At 55.4% G+C, this 21,845-nt stretch overlaps 1 protein-coding gene across 4 annotated transcripts in view; it reads right to left on the reverse strand.

The window, feature by feature from the left end:
- The window catches only part of NT5M (5',3'-nucleotidase, mitochondrial), a 72,864-nt gene that overhangs the window by 15,462 nt on the left and 35,557 nt on the right, over window positions 1-21,845 (reverse strand). For 2 of the 4 annotated variants that reach the window (XM_070228344.1, XM_023653683.2), the window contains exons 4-5: window positions 21,647-21,761; window positions 19,503-20,267 (exon numbers count right to left, since the gene is read on the reverse strand). The exons of the other annotated variants lie outside the window; for them this stretch is intronic. In XM_070228344.1, coding sequence (XP_070084445.1) covers window positions 20,125-20,267; window positions 21,647-21,761 — 258 coding nt within the window. In that variant the 3' untranslated portion in view covers window positions 19,503-20,124. Of the gene's footprint in view, window positions 1-19,502; window positions 20,268-21,646; window positions 21,762-21,845 lie in introns of those variants that run through there. 4 annotated transcript variants of the gene reach the window in all.

Genomic DNA, 21,845 nt, shown 5'->3' on the forward strand with positions numbered 1-21,845 from the left:
TTACTGTTTACCTTTCTGTATAGATCCACGCTCCATCTGGAAGCTGTTTCTTGAGTGTGGTGTGAGGCCAGGGTCAAGGTGTGTCTCTCTTCCACGTGGATATCCAGTTGGCTTAGCACCACTTTTTGCCGAGACCACCCTTTTCCCACGGCACTTTACCGTACATTCGGGAACCTGTGTGTGTGCGTTTCTGGACCCGCTTCCGCCCTTTCAGTCCACTTGAGCATCCTGTGTCAACCTGATGCCCTCTCTCTGAACTCAGCTTTGTAGGACCTTGGGATCAGTTTCTGGAAGCCCTCCAGCCCATGCCTGATATGTCTTAATTTTGAACCCCTTCACCACCCTGATTGGTTGTGGTGGACACTGCTGATGGCCACCCCAAAACCCACCACCAGCACATCCCCCTTTGCAACCTCCTACAGGAGAGCCTGGGAAGTCCCAAATTCACTCTCCCAGCCTTCCTTCCAGTTAGGGTGACCCGCTTACCTGGTCTGCCCAGGATTTTCCTGGTCTGTGCACCAAAAGTCCGCATCCCGGGATCTCCCACAGTCCCAGGCAAACCAAGACGGTTGGTCAAACTACCTGCAAGCACGAGTGGCCATATGACCCAGTGCTGGGCCAAGACCTGTCTCTTCAGGAGCTTCTGGAAAGGCTCCTGCCTCCCAGTAAGAGAGACGATGCAGGAAAGGAGCCTCAGGTTCACTCTGTCCCCCGTCTCTCCACCTTGAATACAGATATGATTCCTGGGGCTATGGTGGCCATTGTGCAGCTAAAAGAAGAAAAGTGAGCATACTGAGAGCGGGCAAGCCGGAGCACAGATGGAGCCTTGGGGACATCACTGGGCAGGTTGATCACCACCAGCCACTGTGGAGCCCCAAGCTTCTGCTTGTGCATTCACTGTTGGCTGCATTTTCTGTTACTTGCAGCCAAAAGCATTTCTAACACCACTATCACTCTTTTCCATTTGTTGTGATCTCTCTTAAAATTCAGCACTCAGAGTTCATCTCAGCTTCCATCCCCTCCTCTTCCTTCTCAATAATCCCTGTTCTGATTGGGATCTGGGTGGTTCTGCTGCATCCAATTCCACACACAGACATTGGGTCACACAGCTGAAGAAGGCAGAGCCAGGATTAGAAGTTGCCTCACACCTGATCCAGGGCTCTTTCTGGCCCACGCTCCCCCAAAGTCCAGCATCCGTCATGTGTGGCCCACAATGCACAGGGCAAGTTTCTTCTTCAGTTTCCTAAGAGCCAAAACAGGGCCACATGGTGCTGAATGTGAGAACCTGCTCTTCACCCACCCCACCCAGTGCTGCCGCCGCTCTGAAGTCCCCCTGCTTCCCGGCCCAGGGAGGCAGCAGGAAGCGCAGGGCAGACCGGGTGGCTGGGATACCCCCTGGCAGCCCCTCTGCGCCTTCAGTGCAGGCACTGGGAGAGGAGCTAGGCCTCGGCCGGCTCCCCACGTCAAAGCCCAGGACCAGCGTCCAGCAGCCATGGAAGCTGCCCAGCCAGAGCACACCTGGGCCTCGGCTGCACCCTGCGGGGCATTTCCACAGATGCAGAGCCGCTGGTCACAGCAGATAAGACACAGTCCCTTCCCACCAAGAGCTCAGACCCAGGACAGGAGGTCCTGCTCTGGTGTTTTGCACTTTTCCCACCAAGAGCATCACAATTCAGAATCTGGCCAGGAAGTCAGATGGGCGGGGGCCAAGCCTGGCTCTGCCACTCAGCAACTCCTGAGAGCCCACTTCCTCATCTGTGAAGGACAGTGTCCCCCACATCCCTCTCAGGTGCTCACCAACAGCTCCTCGTTACAGGCCCGGGGCCTCTGCCTGAGGACTTCCTCTGGCCCGAGAACGTGTGCACAGGGAAAACCAGAAGGCGAGGCAGCTGACGCCCCTGGGAGCCACCGTGATGGGAACTGATGAGCAAACCCCCGCTTCCCGGCCCTCCGGGTGGGACAATCGGAAGCATGATGAACACAGTCTCCCAGAGGTGCCCAGCAGGACTGAACCCAGCTGCCCAGAGCAGTAACCGGCTCATCCCTGCACCCCACGATTGGGCCGCTTCTCCTTCCCCATCTGCCTTTCCCACTCCTCTATCTGTGCTTCTCAGAATCACTTTCCCAAGAAACTTCTTGCATTCAAATCTTTGTCTCAGGGTCTGCTTTTGAGAAAAAACCACCTAAGACATAGGAATTGGTATTGCAATAAGAGCCAGCACTTAACTGAATGCTCGCGGTGACCCAGGCTCTCAAAAAAAAAAAAAAAAAGGAGAATATTTCACTCTTGCTATTTGCTTTTATCGTTGAATCAGTCATCTTTATGCTGCTGCAACAAACAGCCCCCAAATCTCAATGGCTTAAAACCACAAAGGTTTGGCTTCATGGGAGGGGTCTTTCTCCTCACAGATCTTCAGGAGACTAAGGTTAAGAGATGTCCTGCTGTCTCACGACACCACCACCTTAAAATGAGGCCTTAGGGGGGCCATCCCGGTGGCTCGGCAGTTAAGTTCGCATACTCTGCTTCGGCAGCCCGGGGTTCCCAGGTCCAGACACGGCACGGCTTGGTCAAGCCATGCTGTGGTAGGCGTCCCACATATAAAGCAGAGGAAGATGGGCACGGATGTGAGCTCAGGGCCAATCTTCCTCAGCTAAAAGAGGAGGATTGACAGCAGATGTTAGCTCAGGGCTAATCTTCCTCAAAAAAATTTTTTTTTTTTTTTAAATGAGGCCTTAGAGTTTGCCAGGCAAAGACATGGAGTTCACGCTGTAGCTCTTGCTCCTGGAAGCGGTACCTACCACTTCTGCTCTCATTTCCCTGGCCCACGAGTCACAGGGCCACACCTAGCGCTGGGAAGCGGGCGTGTGGAGTACAGGCCTCCTGTGTGCCCGGGACGGAGGACTGGAACTGCTGGTGAGCACTGGCCAAGTCGACCCCCTCCACCGGCCTCCCATCATGCAGTTGACAGAAAAGGCGCCTGAGGCCCCGAGAGCCCGGCTTAGCAAAGTGTCCACAGCTACCTCACGCCTAAGCTGCCACGCCAACCACGGTCCTTCCCAAGATTTCTGAACGAAAACCTGCCCTCCACCCCATGCTCCCCATCTCTGAACCAGCTACTCTAGCTGCGTAAGAAAGTGCGCCAAGACCTAGTGGCTAAGACAGCAACACTGCCCTGGCTCTCCCAGCGTCCGCGGGTCAGGAGCTCTATGAGGGCTCAGCGGGGCAGCCTGTATGCAGTTGCAGTCCTGAGCCGCCGGGCACACCGGGCATCTCTTTCTTCTAATGAGACCTCAGAGATCATCCTTGTGGCCCAGCTGGGCTTCCTCACAGGGTGGCGTCCTCCGACAGCTGCACCCGCTTACACGAAGTTTCAGCAAATGAAACGGAAACCACATGCCTTTTCTTTTCCGGCCTTGGGTTGCATTGCCCAGTCTCTTGCTCCTAAGTGAGTTACACATCCACCCAGATTCGAGGGGAGAGGTCAGGTCACGGTGCAGAGAATGTGTGGGACAGAGAGATTAGTGCGGCCACCGCACCAGAGGACCACGCAAAGGAGGAGCTCATGGGGTGAACCCTCAACACATCCTCGTGACTCCGACCCCACGATGGAGGACAGAGAGTCACTGCTGTTCCTCGCCAGGACTCGCTCAGAAATCATCCTGCCCGGGTAGCTATCCCAGCCCATGTGCCAACGGTCACATGTGTTCCGGCACCACTAAGTGCTGAGTTAGCCTCTGGACTGGAGTACGTGAAAACTGGTGGCACCGAAGGGACTCCAAGTATTGTCCCCCACATACATGCATCATGACCTTGGATGCCCATCACGGCTGCATGAGGCAAGCAGGGCGGGCATCATTACCTCCCTTTTAACAGGTGTGGAAACTGAAACCCAAAAGGTTACACGTGTTGCCCAACGTCACACTGCAAGTGGGTTGCAGAGTCAAGACGAGGGCTCAAGGCTGCTGACTCCCGTCCCCACGACCTCCCAGCGCCCTGCCAGGGGCCTGCAGGGCCTTTCCTCTGGGTGAAAAAGTGGAGCCTTTTTAGGGGAATTAATCAAAGGGATGGCGAAGGAAGGGATAGTGAAACCGAGGAGAGAGGCTGCCCCCTTCTCATGCCTGTCCCCTGCAGGGAGAAGTTCTTCAAGCCCCCAAAGTCGAGGGAGAATCAACTCATCCAAGCTTCTCTTTTTCACATGCTGGAAGCTGAGGCACAGGAGGGGAATGGGCTTGGCTAAGGTCACACAGGGGGTGAGTGGCACATAGGGTTTCTTAAGCCCCTGCGCCTTGGGCAGTGGACAGGATGCATTCCTTGGGCAGAACACAGATGCCATCTTGCTTTCCAAACAAAACAGCTGGCACTCAGCTTTTAAATTTTTTAATTTTGTGTCCTTTTAAACACTTTCGTCAGCCATCCCCAGGGCTATAAAAATAGCGCCTCACAGACGCAGGCAGGGCTAAGCCAGCAGCAGCCTGAATGTTCAGCCGAAGGGCGCATAGCTCACAGCAAAGCCTGAGGAATTAACCAGTGGCCCTGAGCAGGGATGGCCGCGTCACCCCCACTTCCTGTGGCTCCTCCAACGCCCGGGAAGCAGGGGAAGGGAGCCCCTGCTGGAGGGTGAACAGGCTGGGTCTCTGGGTTCCAGGAGGAATGGGTCAGAAGCCCCGCAGTGGTGCAGGGTGAGCCAGTTACCTTGGGTTTGACTCTTCCAGGAAGCCCTCCTAGTTTTCAAGAAGGTGCTTCACCTCCCAGGAGAGTTGTAGAGACCATCTTTCTCTTTCTCTCTGTCTGGCTCCTTTAAATATCCCCCTTTGCCTTCTGGAAGCCCCAGCCAGGAGGCTGCCCACCCTGCCGAGAGTTCAGGGGTGCAGCAGGGACACAGGTCCCCAGGCCTCACCTAACGCTGGCTTCTGTCTCTCTGTGAGATCAGTGGATTGACTCGCACATCTACTTTCTCCATTCTACAGATTCTCACCGGGCGCCGACCAGTCCCTGTGCCAAGTGCAGATGATGCTGAGAAAGGCAGGCTATGACCTTGCAGACACCACAGTCACCCCGGGCAACGGGGTGCTCGTGGGTCACTGCAACAGCGGGCTGGTGGCCACAGATGCCAGCACAAGTTGAGGCCGCTGGGCGGGGTGGAGGCTCTGCCCACCTCTGCCTCCTCCTCACCTGCTCCTCGTCCCTGTCTACACTCGTCCGTTGCACTCGCAGCCACATGGGCCTTATTTCAGCCCTCCGAGGACATCTGCCTCCTACCCTGGGGTCCTCACACACTACCCCTTTCCTATGACCCCTGCCGCCTCCTCTCCTAGCTAATTCCTGCTCCTCCTCCTTGTTCCAGTTTAAAGGCCCCTCCCTCCCTTCTCCTCCCCGCCTCTTTCCCTCTATCCCGGGATTCACAGGGCGGTGGCTACTCGGTGAGGTCTCCACCACCAGGTACCTGACCTTCAGCTTCGTGGGCCCAGAAATTGTTTTCTGGAGGCCCCAGTGGGGAAGGGGTTCAGGGAGCTGGAACCAGGAAACCAGTGTATCCACAAGGAGAGCTGAGGGCCCCCAGCCAGCTGGAATGCTCAGGTGGGAGGGCCCTGCTGGCCTAGGGTGCCCAGGGTCTCGAGAGGTGGCCTGGCCAACTCAGAACCGCACAAGGGAGAGAACGGGGGTCCTCATGGCCTCCGGCCACCTTCTGTGCTTGCATGGCCTGTGCTCAAGAAGACAGGGACACAGCCTGCCCTCCAGCACAGCCTTGCAACTAGAATGGGTCCAGCCCACCGACAAGCCCATCTCTGCCTTCTGCCCTGAGATCAGCTGGAACCTGAGGTGAGCCGGGCTTCGAGGGGGCACCGAGAGGCCTGGCCCAGCTGTGGATGTGGATGCAGCCCAGCACCCAGGCTCCCTGCAGGGGCGTCGCTGCAGAAGGAGGGTGCATGGCCCGTGGGGTTCTGACTGGGGCAGAGCCCTCCCAGTTGACCAGTCTCTGTCCTGGGGGGACGGGAGCCATCCTATCAGCCCTGAGGCTGAGTCATCATCTGGGGAAGGGCTTGTGGAATGGCCGCTGGCCAGGTGTTTGTGGCACGTGGGCTCACGGGCTCTTGGACACCCTCACCCACCTCTGCTCACTGCCTGGGGGCTCGATGCAGGTGGGGATTGTACTCGGTGCCTGGGTGCACCCCTCTGCCCCCACCAGTCCCGTGGTGATAGACGCCATCTCACCATGAAACACGTATGCGTTCCAGTCGATGAATGACGTCTGAGCAAAATCGACGCCTCTCAGCCGTCCATCACCTCCAGAGTCCTTCGCAGTCAGCTTCAGTCTGTCCACTCACCAGGCTCAGCAGGCCCTGGGGTCACAGCGTGGGGATGCAGGGTCTGACGACTGCCCTCCAGCTCAGGACCTCACTCTGACCTCGTCCCCGAAAGAGGCGCTGCTCCCAAGAACCCCTGTCTCTCCTCCAGCTGTCTGCTCTGGAGCCTGAGTCCTAAGCCCTGACCTTCTTTCCTCAAAGCCAGCGGTTTTTCTACTGACCCCAGGAGCCCAAGCATCTGTCTTAACCCCTGAGGAGACAGACTGTCTATTTCAAACCCTCACTCCACCACTTACTAGCTGTGTGGTCTTGGGCAAGTCACTGAACCTTTCTGAGCCTCCATTTCCACATCTACAAAATGGGGACGATATTAGCACCTGCCTCATGGGCTTGCTGTGAGGAACAAATGAGATAATAAGAGACCAGCAGCAGACAGTGGGTGTACCACCCCCACCCTCACAACCTGTGGCCCACGTGCCAGCCTGAGGCTGGTGCTCGTCACCCGCTGGGACCCACGCTGCAGGGACACTGAGCAGAGGCGTGTCAGAGAGAAGAGGCAGGTGCAGGTGGAGCATATTTGAGCAAGGGACAATGTGATGGGAGGCCCAAGGGGTCACGCAGGTGCGGGTTGTGGGTCTGGAACTGAGCAGAGCAGGTGGGCCTGCAGCAAAGATGCAGGTGCAGCAAGGTGGGGTCGGGGTGCGGACAGGGACGTGCCGAATGCAGAGAGCAAGGGCCGTGCACATCCGCTCTGCCGTGGGAACCAGGCTGGCGGCTCCTCAACCAGTTCCACGTAGATCTACCACGTGACCCCGAGTTCCACACCTCGGTGTAAACCTAAGAGAAGTGAAAGCAGGTGTTCCCACAAGAACGCGTCCACGGAGGTTCATGGCAGCCCTGTTCACAATAGCCGGAAGGTGGAAGCAGCCCAGGGATCCTCAACAGATGACTGGGTCACCATTAAAATGGGGCATATCCACACCATGGAGTGTTATTTGGCCATGAAAAGGAATGGGGTTGTGACACATGCTACAGCATGGATCAATCTTGAAAATGTTTATGCTAAGTGAAGGGAGACAGACACAGAAAGCCACTGTCTGATTGTGTTCGTATGAAATGTCCAGAACAGGCAAATCCAGAGATGGGAAGCAGATGGGTGGTTTCCAGTGGCTGGGGGAGGGGGAAGGGAGAGTGACGGCTATTGGTTTTGGGGTGATGACGAAGTCCTGGAACCAGATAGCGGTGCTGGTCACACAACGTTGTACTTAGTGCTACTGGATTATACATTTTTAAATGGTTAAAATGGTAAAATTTATGTTATGTGTATTTTACCACAAATTTTTTAAAAAATCAACCAAAGCCACACCATCTGGCCACAGGCTAAAGTGTTCTTCCAGTCCCTTTGTCGCCTCGCAGGCTCCTGCGGGGGACTGGGGACAGTCTGCCTTCAGCCCAGGGAGTCACCCTGTGGGCAGAGAGGCTGGACCATCTTCAGATAGTGTCGGCCACTCCCTGGCTCTGGCCATCTGTCACCAACCAGCTGTAGGACCATACAGCCGGTGACTTGGGCAACCTCTCTGGGCTTCAGAGTCCTTATTTGTAAAATGACAGTGTTGGACTAGAGATGGTTTCAGGAGAGTCTGTCTCTTCTTGCTCCGAGAGCCTGAGTGGAACCAGACGTCCCGTCCTGACTCGAGGGAGCGTCAGAACGCCCAGCGCAGTCCACCCCAGGGCCCCTGGGCTGCGGAAGCCAGTAGCCTCCCCCATGCCAGGCTCTCTGAGTCCCTCGTTCCAGCTCTGAAAAGGATCCCAACACGTGAGTCAGGGATTCTTAACACTTTACGGATCAGAGACTTCTCTGAGAATTGGATAACACCAAGAGACGCTCTCGCTAGAAGGGCGCCCAGAGCAGGGTGACTTCCATGCTCTGCATGGCTCAGAGACTGAGAGCAGTCTGGGCGCCAGACGGGCCAGGTCCAAACCCCACTCGCTGTGATGCGCACACCTGCGCACATCTCAGGTTTCCTATCTGCGAGACAGACAGCTGATAGCACCCACTTCAAGGATTAAATGAGACAATTCCTACAAACCATTTGGGGCATGCCTGGCGCTCAAGAAATGTTGGCAAGCCCAGATTCGCCTGCTCTGTGCCTCCCTTACACTTTGAGACTCTCTCTTCCCAGCCCTCACCTCCTCAGGGGAAAGAGGCCTCCCTTTGTCATCTTGTCCTCTCCTCCCAGCCTTGTTGTCCTGCCTTCCCGACGTCACCTCTCACAGCTGTTCTTCTCTTCCCGTTCCCACTGTCAGGGAAGCACTGGCTTTTACGCTTGATCTTGTAATCCGAGAACTTTGCTGAATTCTGCCATTACTTCTTTCTCCCTTTCTGAAGGAGATGATCATATTGTCTACAAAATAACAAGTTTTATCTCTTCTTTTTCAACATTTCCATTTGATGACCAGTCCATGTATATTTGAAAATAACGTAATTTCTTTTTTGAACTATATATATACATAAGTTTATATACATATACATATATATATGATCCTTATTTTTGCCTCTTTGATCTGTCAATTTCTAAGGAAAATACATTAAAGTCTCCCACTATAGGGGCCAGCCAGGTGGAGTAGTGGGTTAAGTTTGCAGGCTCCACTTCAGCAGCCCGGGATTCACAGGTTCGGTTCCTGGGCACAGACATACGCACTGCTCATCAAGCCACGCTGGGGCAGCATCCCACATACAAAATAGAGGAAGATTAGCAGCAGGTGTTAGCTCAGATCTTCCTCACCAAAACCAAAACAAAATAAAGTCTCCCACTGTAACTGTGAAATTGTCCATTTCTCTTTATAGTTTTCTGGGTTTATTTATTTATTTTTTAAATTTTTTTAAAGATTGGCACCTGAGCTAACAACTGTTGCCAATTTTCTTTTTTTTTTTCTGCTTTTTCTCCCCAAATCCCCCAAGTACATAGTCGTATATTTTAGTTGTGGGTCCTTCTAGTTGTGGCACGTGGGACGCTGCCTCAACGTGGCCTGAGGAGCGGTGCCATGTCCGCACCCAGGATTCAGACTGGGGAAACCCTGGGTTGCCGAAGCAGAGCGCACAAACTTAACCACTTGGCCACAGGGCCGGCCCATTTCAGTTTTTGTTTCAAACATTTTGAAAGTATGTTGTTAGGGTCAGAAAATTGCATAACTTTCACTTTGCTGGTAGCTTGTCTCTTTTAGCAACATAAACACAGGAACTTTGTCTTTTGTTCTTGTTTTTTCTTTGAATTCTGTTTTATCTGATACTGACATACACTCACCACTGTCCTTTCATTAGGATTTACTTCACGTCCTTTTTCCTACTCTCCTATTTAGAACCCTCCTGGGACCATTTATACATGTCTCTTAAAGACACAAGTTTATTTCTTGTCTTTGGAAATTTTCTCCTGAATAGATGAATTTAACCCATTCACATTTACTACAATTATTGAAATGTTTGAACTTCTTCCTGATATATTACTTTTCTCTTCTATCTCCTATGCTTTGATTTTCTTCTCTTTCCTAGGAAGAGAAGTTGAACTTGTTGGATTTTCTTCATTTTAGTTTTTCCTTCTAATAGTTTACAGTAGTTAATATTATACACTTCACTTCTATTTTTACGGAGATTTCCCATAACATCTTCACACACACACTCGATCTTATTCTAGCAAAGCTAGAACTATCCATAGTCTATGTCCACCCTCCAAGACAAGACCTTTCGCACACTTCTACCCTCCTCTGTTCCACAAACTCCTTAACTCTTTTGTTGATAATACTATGATTTTAGTTCCAGATCGTTATTAATTCTTTAAACAATCAACACTTACTTAGATTTAATAAGTTTTATTGGTTCTTGCCTCACCTTCGTCTCTTGTATCCCATTCCTTGGACTGATTTTTCTTCTTACTAGAGCATATCAGTTAGTAATATTTACAAAAAGGAACTATTTTCAATGCTAAACATTTTGAGACATCACATGTCTTCAAGATGTGCTTTTATTCTTACATTTGACTGGGTACAGAACTCTGGACTTGAAATTATTTTCCCTTAGAATTTGAAGATAATCGCTTCATTTTCTTCTTGCTTCCAGTGCTCTGTTTTTTTCTGGAAATATTTATAATTTTTTATCTCCAGTGTTCTAAAATTTCAACACTCTGTCCACTAGTGGATCTCTTTCATTCATCCTGTCACTGGTGGCCTCTTCTTTTTTTTAAGGTTATCTTGTTCCTTTATTTATTTTTATTGAGGTAACATTGATTTATACTATGACATAAGTTTCAGGTGCACATCATTATACTTTGATAGCTGTGTAGACCACATCTTGTTCACCACCCAAAGACTAATTACCATCCATCATTGTGCACATGACCCCTTCTGCCCCCCTCCCTCCTCCCTTCCCCTCTGGTAACCACCAATCTAGTCTCTGTATCTATGCATTTATTTGTTGTTTTTATCTTCCACTTATGAGCAACATCATACAGTATTTGACATTCTCCACCTGACTTATTTCACTCAGCAAAATAAAATACTCTCAAGGTCCATCCACGCTATCGCAAATGACAAGGTTTCGTCTTTTTATGGATGAGTAGTATTCCACTGTATATACATACCACATTTTTTTTTTTCTCCCCAAAGCCCCAGCACATAGTTGTATGTTCTAGTTGTAAGTCCTTCCGGTTCTTCTATGTGAGCCACCACCACTGCATGGCTACTGACAGACAGGTGGTGTGTTTGTGTGCCCAGGAACCAAACCCAGGCCACTGGAGCAGAGCATGCTGAACTGTAACCACTAGGCAATCAGGGCTGGCTCCATACCACCTCTTCTATCCATTCACCCACTGACATGCACTTAGGTTGCTTCCAAGTATTGACTATTGTGAATAATGCTGCGATGAACATAGGGTGCAAATATCTTTTTGACTTAGTGTTTTCATACTCTTTGGATAAATATCCAGTAGTAGGATAGCTGGGTCATATGATATTTCTATTCTTAATTTTTTGAGGAATCTCCATACTGTTTTCCATAGTGGCTGCACCAGTTTACATTCCCACCAGCAGCGTATGAGGGTTCCCTTTTCCCCACATCCTCTCCAACACTTATTTCTTATCTTTTTAATGATAGCCATTTTGACAGGTGTGAGGTGATATCTCATTGTAGTTTTGATTGGCATTTCCCTAATCATTAGTGATGGTGAACATCTTTTCATGTGCCTATCGACCATCTGTATATTTTCTTGGGAAAAATGTCTATTCAGATTCCTTGCCCATTTTTTAATTGGGTTGTTTTTCTTTTTGTTGTTGAGTTGTATGAGTTCTTACATATTTTGGATATTAACCCCTCATCAGATATAAGATTTGCAAATATCTTCTCCCTGGTAGGTTGTCTTTTTGTCTTGTCGATAGTTTCCTTTGCTTTGCAGAAGCTTTTTAGTTCGATGTAGTCCATCTGTATATTTTTCCTTTTGTTTTGCTTGCCTGGGGACACATGGCATTCAAAAAGATACTGCTAAGACTGATGTTGAAGAGTGTACTGCCTATGTTTTCGTCTAGAAATTTTATGGTTTCAGGTCTTACATTCAAGTCTTTTATCCATTTTGAGTTAATTTTTGTGTATTGTATAAGATAATGGTCTACTTTCCTTCTTTTCTTCTTCTTCCTTTTTTTTTCTTTTTTTTTGGTGAGGAAGATTGGCCCTGAGCTAACATCTGTGTCAATGTTCCTCTATTTTGTATGTAGGATGCCTCCATAGCATGGCTTGATGAGGGGAGTGTAGGTCTGTGCCTGGGATCCAAACCCATGAACCCTGGCCTGCTGAAGTGGAGAGTGCGAATTTAACCACTATGCCACCGGGCCGGCCTGTCTACTTTCCTTCTTTTGCATGTGGCTGTCCCGTTTTCCCAACACCATTTATTGAAGAGACTTTCTTTTCTCCATTGTATGTTCTTGGCTCACTTGTCGAAAATTAGCTGTCTGTAGATGTGGGTTTATTTCTGGGCTCTTGGTTCTGTTCCATTGATCTGTGTGTCTGTTTCTGTGCCAGTACCATGCTGTTTTGACTACTACTGGCAGCCTCTTCTAATCATATTTCTGGGACATTTTCAGACCCAGGTCTGGGAAATCTCTTTTTCTGTATTCTTGTCTCCTTTTGCACTAGGAAATGAAGCTTGACCCTATCCTCTGTATCTCCTTTTATTTTGTGCTTTCCACCTCTTTGTCCTTCTGTGCTGCATTCTAGAAGTCCTTGGATCAATATTCCATTCACTTATTTACTCCTCGGCTATGTTCATTCTGCTATTCATCCCTTTTTTCAGCGACCAGATTTGAATTTTCCGAATTCCCCAGCCGCTTTTTGAGGATTCAATATTCTATGACATCTAAGGATATAGATGACCCCTGTTCTGAAATCTCGTTCTGGTTACATTAACTTCCTTTCCTTGGGTGTCAATTTTCTCGTTGAGGAGTCTCACGCCTATCCTTCATGGGGCTCATCTTTGCACCTGAGGTTCACTTTAGCTGCAGATGTCAAATCTGTTCCCCACAGCCCGCTCCACTCGCTGTGGGGAGGGTAAGGCACCACGAGACAATCCTAATGTTCTGTGCTTGGGTCTCTCCACTCTCCCCGGGTATCACCAGTTTTCCGGGACACTGTCTCTTCAACCCTCGCATCCACACTTACTCTCCCCACTCCCCCAAAACACACATAGCTGTGTCCCCTGCTTGGCCTAGGGGCGGTGTGCCGTGTGGCGGAGGAGGGTAGAGAGAGTGTTCAACTCACCTGGCAGCTCCTACTGAGGTACCCTAAACAATCATCCTGCCAGGGGCCCAAGGTCCTCTTGAGTCCCCATACCCACCCCTCCAGGGCCTCTGGCCCCTCCCATTTTGCAGGAGCCACCCCCTCACACAGCTCTCTCCTTCGGTCTCACCCAGCTGCCTTCCACCTTTAAGGCATTTGGCACGGTTTCTGGTTCACCAACAGCACGGTTCTTGTTTTCCGCTGTGGTTGGGCTTTGGGACTGTGGGGGAGGCGTCGTGTGAGTCAGCCCCCACGTGACCCGCCTCCGCTGCTGCGCTCTCTGGGCTTCGCTCCTGATGCCTCGAGGGGATTGAGCTCCGCTCTGCGCTCTGCGGGGCAGCGTTGGATGGCGGGAAGGGCACGGCCTTTGGCGACGAACTGAACCCGGACTCCACCTGCTCAGCTGCAATTTCACAAAATTAAACGAGGCTACTCTCCCTTACCTCGTGGTCACGTGGGAAGATGAAAGTGTCTGGCGCATGCTCAGTAACCGTGGGCCCTCCCGGGCCCCCGACGCTCCATCCACTGCACAGGAACGGCCCCCGAGCCAGGCTGGAAGCTCGCGGTGCAGGCGGCGAGGCCGGGAGGTCGGAGGGAGGCGCGCCGGGCTGGGCGGTCTGCGAGGGCTGTCTGGGGCAGGCAGCAGGGCGAACCACGTGCAGAGGAAAGGGGGCTGGGGCACGGCGGCGTGAGAGCACAGGGCTGTCCCTGGAGCCCGAACTGCCCCCACAGCACTCTGCTCTCCCAGGGGAGGATTAGGGCTGATGTGACCCTGCTCGACCATCGTGGCTGAGGTGCCCTCTGCTCACAGGCCAGGCCCTGCCCACAGCAGTTTCCACAATGTACGGGGGTCAGAAGAGATGCTGACGGTTGGGAACACCAGCGTGGGGCCAGAACAGGGAGCAGGTCTGGTCCAGGAGGCTGCCTGTCCGCCCCGGCCCGGCCCGGGCCTGTGGCGCCACCGTGTGGCCGTCCCTGGGAGCTGCAGCCCCTCCCCGTGGCCGGCGTCGCCTGACCTGTCCCTTCACAGGAGGGCGGGAGGGAGACCCAGGCAAGGACACTGCGGCTTCCGGGCTCGGCTCCTCAGCCCCCTTCTCTGCCAGCTTCTCGACCTGAAATACCCTCGTCATTTCTGGTCTCCTTCAGGCCTCAGCCTGTGGGTCCAAGCCAGCTTTGCCAAATCTAGTTAAGGATTTTTAAAAATTTATTCCAAATTTCCAACAAGGCCAAGGTATTTGCTGGACGGGTGACTTGGTTCTCACTACTACGTATTTCTATCTGTAAGCGTCATTTCGTCCCGGCGCGGCCCGTCTTTGGAGGGCTGCTGCCTTGCGGCTCGGCCAGCCTCTCCCTCCCCGAGGCCCGGCCCCCAGGCCTGGGCAGCTCTGGAAAAGTCCTGCAGGCGCAGCCGCTGACGCAGAGGGGCCGGCGGTCCCGCGGGCTGCGCGGGCCTGGGGAGACGGCAGCCCGACGTGCCGCCCAGGGGGGACGCAGCGGAGGAGCTGCAAGGAGCCCAGGGCGAATGCGGGGTCCCCAAGGGCCCTCCCTAAGTAAGGAGTCCCCACTTTGCCCTCAGTGCGACGGGGAGCCAGGGACGGCTCGGCGCAGGCCAAGGCCGGCCTGGGACCTACACCAACGCCTGGCCCGGAGGCAGCGTGTTTCCCTCTCAGGCCCCTGAAGGTGCAGAAGGCAGCAGGTGTTTGAGATTTGTGGCTGGAAACAAGGTTTCCTGCAGGCCAGGCAGACGGGACAGGGTCCTCAGCCTCGCGGACACGCAGGGCCCGCTCTGTCCACTGCAGCCCACGAGCAAGGGGCAAGAGCTGGTCCAGGAGGGCCGGCGGGGGCTTCGGGAATGTGGCCCTTCCACCTTCTTTCCCTGCAGTTGCCTGTGCACTCACAAATCACTAGCATCCCCCAGCCCGCTCGCTCCCACACGCACACACACACACACTCCCCAGTCCATTTCAAGTGGGCTGTGCTGCCACCCGGTGGCCAAACCAGGACAAGCACCCCTGGTTCCCGCAGTGGGGCTCCGGCCACTGAGCCACCACCTTGTCCCACAGAGCAAGTCAGTTTCCTCCCCGAGCAGCAACGTTCTGGAATAAATGTCCCTATTTCCTGCAACCCTTTCTCATGGAAACCCAACTCTGGAAACGGGCTGAGAGAGAAGTGGCTTTGCTGAGCTCACACAGCCGGCAGGCGGCCAGGCAGCCCCCTCTCCAGGCTGTTCCCAGCCCCTCCCACTGCCACGCAGCCTTCTGGCTCTTCCCTGCAGGCTCTGGGAGCTGAGTCTAGACCCCAGCCCTGCTGGCTGGGTGGCCTCAGGGTTGTCAATGAACCTCTCTGAGCCCTGGCTTCCTGGGGACAACGAAATGTGTGTGTGTGTGTATATATATGCGCTAAAACTCAAATGTGCAGATAAGTGTTCACTATTAACTATATAACTGATCATTCTTTCTTTTTTTTCAATTGCCAATTACAACTATCTCAGTTTCTTTCCATTTAAATGGTCTTCTCTGGTCTCTAACTCAGGCTCTTTTGAGAAGCTCTTAGCTCAAGACTCACTCCCTGAAGGGGCTCATATCCTCTCTTCAGAGGGTCTCCCTCGTTTTTGTCCCCGGCAAAGGGACATCTAAGCCAGGACCCGGCTTCTGCATGGACACTGGCCATGTCACCCAGTGTTGGGCGGGGGCCTCTGCCCCCCCTGCCCCCACGGCCAGCCCCTGTGCAGGCATAGCAAGGCCTGCTCTCGGCCCAGGCAGACTGCTCAGCCCTGCAGCCCTGGGGTCACTCTGCCCCTCCTTGGTGGTCCCCTATTGAGTGCCCAGCCAGCGTGCTCATCCATCCTCGACACCCCCTCCTCCCCCAGAGGCATGCAGGGACTCCTGGAGCCTCGTGTCAGAGGGAGAGGAGGGGTCTTGGGGACCTACCTCATCTGCTCAACGGCTCCACTTTGGATGGGATGGGGCACCACCTCCCAGGGACCTGGCTTATCTTCACTTGAGCTGTGGCTGTGGCCTCTGGGCCCAGTACCAGCAGGCCACTTTCTCTGGGGCCTCACCAGGCCGTCCCTCACCTCCCCCCACCACGGGCTCCCTGTCCTGAACACCTGCCCTGCCTTTCCTTGGGGCTGCTGGACTCTGGCTTCACCTGGAAGGCAGGTGTGCAGGGGAGGACACTGGCAAGTCGGGGGCAACAGGGGTGTTAGGGAGCATCTTCATCTCCATCACATACGTCTCTCTGCCTGGCCCGCAGGGCAATCAGGAGCTCCTCTCCTCCTCACACCCCTTCCTCGGGCTTGTCACCTAGGGCCGTAGCCTGCCCTGCCTGCTTCTAGGAACTGCGCAGCCCCGGCCTGATCCTTTCCCACCTGTGCCCGGTCTCTACTGCAGGTGAGGGTCTGAATACCCGCCTTCAGAGGGAGGCCTAGCCCAAGCCGACTCCGCTCTACCCATGGACACCTGAGCCCCCAGGGAACTGCAGGTCGGACGACAGGGCTGTGCACAGGCCGCCAGCAGAAGCCCCGAACGTGGCTGCCTGCACTCCATCCTGGTGGCACCACTGACCTGGCTCACCCTCCATGGGGACAGCTGACCCTGCTGAGCCCACAGCCCCAAGGGTTAAGTGGTCACCAGGCCATGTTAAGTGCTCATCAACATCCAGAACACAGGAAGTGCTGAGGAAATGGCTGTCACTGTGGTTGTGACATGGAATGGGTCCCCGCAGGGAAAGTGTGACCCAGAAAGTGAAGAAACCACACAGGCTCCCTGGCCGAGGCGTCTGCTGGCCCGAGGACGCCATGCCGCCCAGGCCCAGGCCCAGGCCCAGAGTCCTGAGCATCCTCAAAGGGGTAAATCTCCACTCTGGGCAAGAGCTGAGGCGTTTCCAGGCCAGCCACTGGAGATGGCAAGGAACCGTGCTGATGCGTCACCCGGCTGGGGGCAGGACAGGCCCGGCTCTCCTCTCCAGAGGCGGACTTCCTTTTCTGCGGCTCATTAAATGGTTCCAAAGCAAAACATACACTTCTCAAGCTTTGAAGAAAATCACCTTCATGTCAAGTGGGTGTGTCCTGTTTCACAAAAAGAAAATCATGAAGCCTTGTGCTCCTGGCTGCGTCCTCAGCTGTTTCGGGGGTAGGTGCCAGTCCCCGCGCCCGGGGGCCACCTCCCACCTCCCTGCCTCTTCTCCAGGCCCCAGTCCTGCTGTCTTCTTCCCTCCCACCCTCTTCGGCAGCCCCTCCTGCCCCAGGGCCTCTGCACGGCCTTGGTCTTCCCTCGGCAGGGCTCCCCCTCTTCTACTCAGACCTCAGTCGAGATGCCTGCTGCCCAGGCCCCGCCGCACCGCTCCCCCGGCGCGCTGCACTCCGCAGGGACAGCGGCTCTGTCAGGTGGGCAACCCTCTGCAGCACTGACCGCAGCCCCTGTGCCACTGCAACTGCTCCTTCTCCTGTAAACTAACGAGGCAGCTGAAGCGCCGCTGCCTCGGGCGGGCTCCCGGCTGGGCAGAGAGCACCGTCACCTGCAGCTCTGAGTCCCCAGCCGGCCTCGGAGACTCACACAGCGGCGGCTGGAAAGGAAAGGTTTCAGAGGCAGCGCCTCCTGAGGACGCAGCAGCTGTTAGGAGCGGACCTGGCGGCACGGCGCGGGGCGGGCAGCAGGGCTCGGCAGAGGCCAGGGAGGGCCCATCCCTGAGTGGGCTCTGTGCCCTGGCCTCCCGCCCCACCCAAGGCCCTGCACTGCACCAGGTGCCGGGAGCATGGGGGCAACGGCCACAGGTGACCAGCCGTGTCCCTGTAGCAGAGGGGCTGTGCACCAGATGTGGGGCCCCATGGCTGACCTCAGGGGGACGGGCCATCCAGCAGTGCCAGCACCACTGTCCGGCAAGACCGCCATGAGGATGGGACCACAGGATACCGGACGCCCCTCACCACTGACACCCCTGCAGGAAACCCACACCCCCGTGCTTGGGGCTCTCCCTGGACAGGAGGAGGAGGGAGAAACCAGATGTGGCTGAGAAAAACCTGACGGGACTAATTTCTGTCATCAGGAAAACAAGGCCCCATGACAGAAATGAACTAAGAGCTTTCCAGCTGCCCCACTTTGCCATCTGCGGTGACTGAGGCCAGGGCTGGACAAGCCTACTGCACGGCTGTGGCCTCAGGGCCAGCACACACCCCGGCCGGGGCAGGTGCTCCTCCCACCCCAGGAAGGCCAAGTCCAAGGGAAGACGCCACTCCCATCAGGCCAGACGCTGCAGTGCCCCGGACAGTCGCGAGCAGGGTCCCAGTAAATCTAGACCTCACACCTCTGAGCAGGAGGAGCCCTGTGAAGAGTGGGCGTGCAGGACCAGACGGCCAGGCCCCCACTGCCAACTGGGAAGAGGGCAGTGACCGAGCCCGGGAAGAAGGGAAGCACTGTGCCGCACATGTGACATGGCCTCAGGCCCTCAGGCAGCGGCTGTGTCCTCTGTGTCCTCGTGTGAGCACCGCAGAGGGTCCTGGGGAGACGCTGGGGAGCTGGCGCTCCAGGGTCTGTCTTTGTTCTGGGGCCGCAGGCTGGGACTCCTCTGGACACTGCCCTGCTGGGGCCAGGCGGCCTCTGGGTCATGTGACACAACCCCAAATACCCTCCCCATCAGGATGACCTGCAGAGCCGGCACCCAAGGGATGGAGCCAGCCAAGGGGAGGGGCAAGCAGAGGACTGCCTTTGGCCAGGCTGGGGCCGTCCTGCCTCATCTGGGCTCCTGAGGCCCCAGAGCCAGAAAGCCAAGAAGCTCCCCAGCCCTGAGCCTCGGGCACCTCTCCCTCATCTTCCCTCCCACCTGACCCCACCCCCGAGGCAGCCCGAGGGTGCCTGTCACAGAAGGACCCCGAGATAGGACCATCAGGGGTCCCCTGCAAGGGCAGCAGGAGAGAAGTGGGAGAGTGCAGGCCCTGAGGCCCCAGGCCTCGGAGGAAGAAGTGTGGGAGGGGGCTGCTCGAGGTGCCGCCCCCAGCAGGTCGGAAGGGGAGAGGTTGAGTCTCTAATGCAGCCTGCCCCTCCACACGTGGCTCCTGGGACCTCACAGGGACTGGCCCTGAAGAGGAGCAGAGGGTGGGCCCGGGGGCTCGGAGTGGGAAGGAGGCACTTGAGGGGACGGTACTGCTAAACTTGCAGGGTGTGGGGGGTCGGACCAAGGGGACCACCATGGCCGCCAGTTCCACCACCAGCAAGACTCTGTCCTCCGAGGTCCCTGTGCGGCACCCACGGGGAAGTGGCACCCTCAGCCCTTGTCGTCAGTGAGGGGACGGCCAGGCACTTACGGGATGTGCAGCTGGGTGCCTGGGGGTCAGACACTGGAGGGCCTTGGGGCAAGGGTCAGAGGAGCTCACAGCCTCAGGCAACATGTGAACAGCCTTTATTTTTTCATGCCTTCAACAAACATTCAAGCCAGCTGACCCTCTGCTGGGCCCTGAGCGGGGCCCCAGGGACACAGCACAAGAAACCCCTGAGCTGGTCAAAGGCAGGGCCTCCTGTGTGTCCCCAACACAGAGCCCGGCGTGCCCTAAACTCGGAGTGTGTTTGCTGAGTCCATGGCGGGTCACTGCGGGACACGGGACTGGGGGGCAGGGAGTGAGGGGTCACCGCCCCCTGCTCCTGCTTGTCACCCGCAGCCAGGAACACCCCAGCCATCTCACCCGGGCACCCCTTGCTGATGGGTCACGGGGCCTGGGAAGAGGGGACTTCCCTGAGGGGGGAGGACCACTGGCCCTCTGAATAATGTCCTCGGCTCCTGTCCGTCTGGAGGCCCTGCCCCAGGCAGCCTGGCCTGCACTGCCTGGCTGCACGCTTCCTGCCCAGGCCTGTGGGCCAGCCCTGCCCGAGATCAGTTAAGGCCTGGCAGGGCTGGGCAAGGGAAGAGCCATGCAGTGGGCCAGCGGGTGGCTGCGAGGGAGCCCCCAGGCCCTGAGCTGGGAGCCCTGAGGTCAGGGCCCCGCAGAGGAGCCCGGAGCACAGTCGAGCTCAGCGGGACCGCTTGCTGTCCAGAATGGCCTTCCAGTCGTCCGCCCACGAGAGCAGCCTGCGGCTGGGGGGCTGCAGCCGCACATGCCGGTTGTGGCAGGCCGTGAAGAGGACGTGCTCCCAGCTGGGCTTCGGCTCGGCCCCTGTGGGCGGGAGGCAGTGCTTCAGGCCAGCGTCAGGAGCCCCGGAGCGCGGCCGCCTGGGCCCGACTCCTGAGTGTCCTGGGCAGCAGCTCACCTCCCAGACTTGGTGTCCCCATCAGCAAAGTGGTGACTGCACTAGCCCCTGTCTTGCGGGGGCCACAAGGATTAACGGAGAGGCCCACATGAAGCCCTCGGCAAGGCACACAGCCGTGCTCGGCAGTGACTGCAGCAGTCGGTATGGTCGAGCCTTGCTCAGACCCTGCCCTTCGCCTCCCTGTGCCCAGCCGTCCCGCACCAGCGGGCGCCAGCTTCACAGCCCACCAGCTGTTGACCACGGGCCCACAAGCCCCCTCAAGCTTCAGTCCTGCACATCCACATGTGCACACGGGCACTGACCATGGCAATCCTGCCCCTCAGCGTACAGCCTGGTGCCCCACTCCTCCTGCACAGGCCTCTCTCCTGCTCCCCATCATTGGAGATGGAAGCCGAGCAGGTCTCTGGGCCCCTCAAGGTCATGGCCCTTGCTGGCACTGTGCCCTGACTCCCCTTGGGAAACTGCGTGGTTTGGGAGGTCAGGGGTGGGCACACCCCTGGATTCTACCTCTCAACACAGTGCCCTGTTTCCCAAGCCAGCTCTAAAAGCCATTAGGGAAGAAATATTCCATATTTCCCCACTGAGGTGTCCAAAAGAATAGGATTTAACCCTGAAACCATGATATCTACCAGGAGGAGAAAGCTTGCCTGAGTACAAAGGCAAAACAGAGCAGAGCAGAGGCAGGAGCGAAAGAAACTGAATTTTCACTGATATTGTTTGAACTCCTAGATTCAGCCGTGCCTGAAGCCCTCCTGTCCCACCTTTTCAGTTAGGAGCACAGTAAATTTCCCCTCTCTTTTTTAAGCCAGTTCAAGGCTTGTTTGTCTGCTTCTTTTTTGGGAGGGGCGTCCACAAGCAGAGGGAGCAAATACAGCCCACAAACTACCTTCAACCGGAAAGAACAGACTTTGCTTTTCTGTTTTATATATTAGGTTCAGCTCAAATAGCTTTTAGAAAACAAAGGTTTCTGCAGCTAAAAACAAATATGTGGAAGCTAGAGTTGGGCCCTCATTTAACATGAGGAAGGTGAGGCTTCCAGGTGTTAAGTGACTCACCCAAGGCCACCTGGAGAGTTACCCCCAACTGGGACCTGCTTCTCCCAACTCCCAGCGGTGCCCCTTCCAAGGCCAGATGCTGAGAAGAACTCTGTCTTCCTGACAGGGAGGAGACGCAGTGGCAGGCTCAGGCTGGATGCCTCATACACAGCTGGTGATTAAGTGGGGGCCACTCAAGAGCGGGGTGAGGCTGAGCGGCTCACAGCCCTCGGCACTCGCTCCTCACTTGCCTGTGATGTCCGGCCGGTCATCTATGAGAAGGTCGGCAGAGACCACAGTCTTGTCTCTGGTCAGCACAATCTGCTCCAGAAAGTCAGGGCCGAAGTGCTTCTCCACCCAGGCATACTGGAACGGGAACAGGCAGAGGGGAGAAGAAACTGCCGTCAGCCCTGGGCACAGCCAGGCTTCCTCCAGGAAGAAGGGCCGCCA

This window comes from Equus caballus, chromosome 11 (assembly GCF_041296265.1).
Source record: "Equus caballus isolate H_3958 breed thoroughbred chromosome 11, TB-T2T, whole genome shotgun sequence".
Lineage (NCBI taxonomy): Eukaryota > Metazoa > Chordata > Mammalia > Perissodactyla > Equidae > Equus > Equus caballus.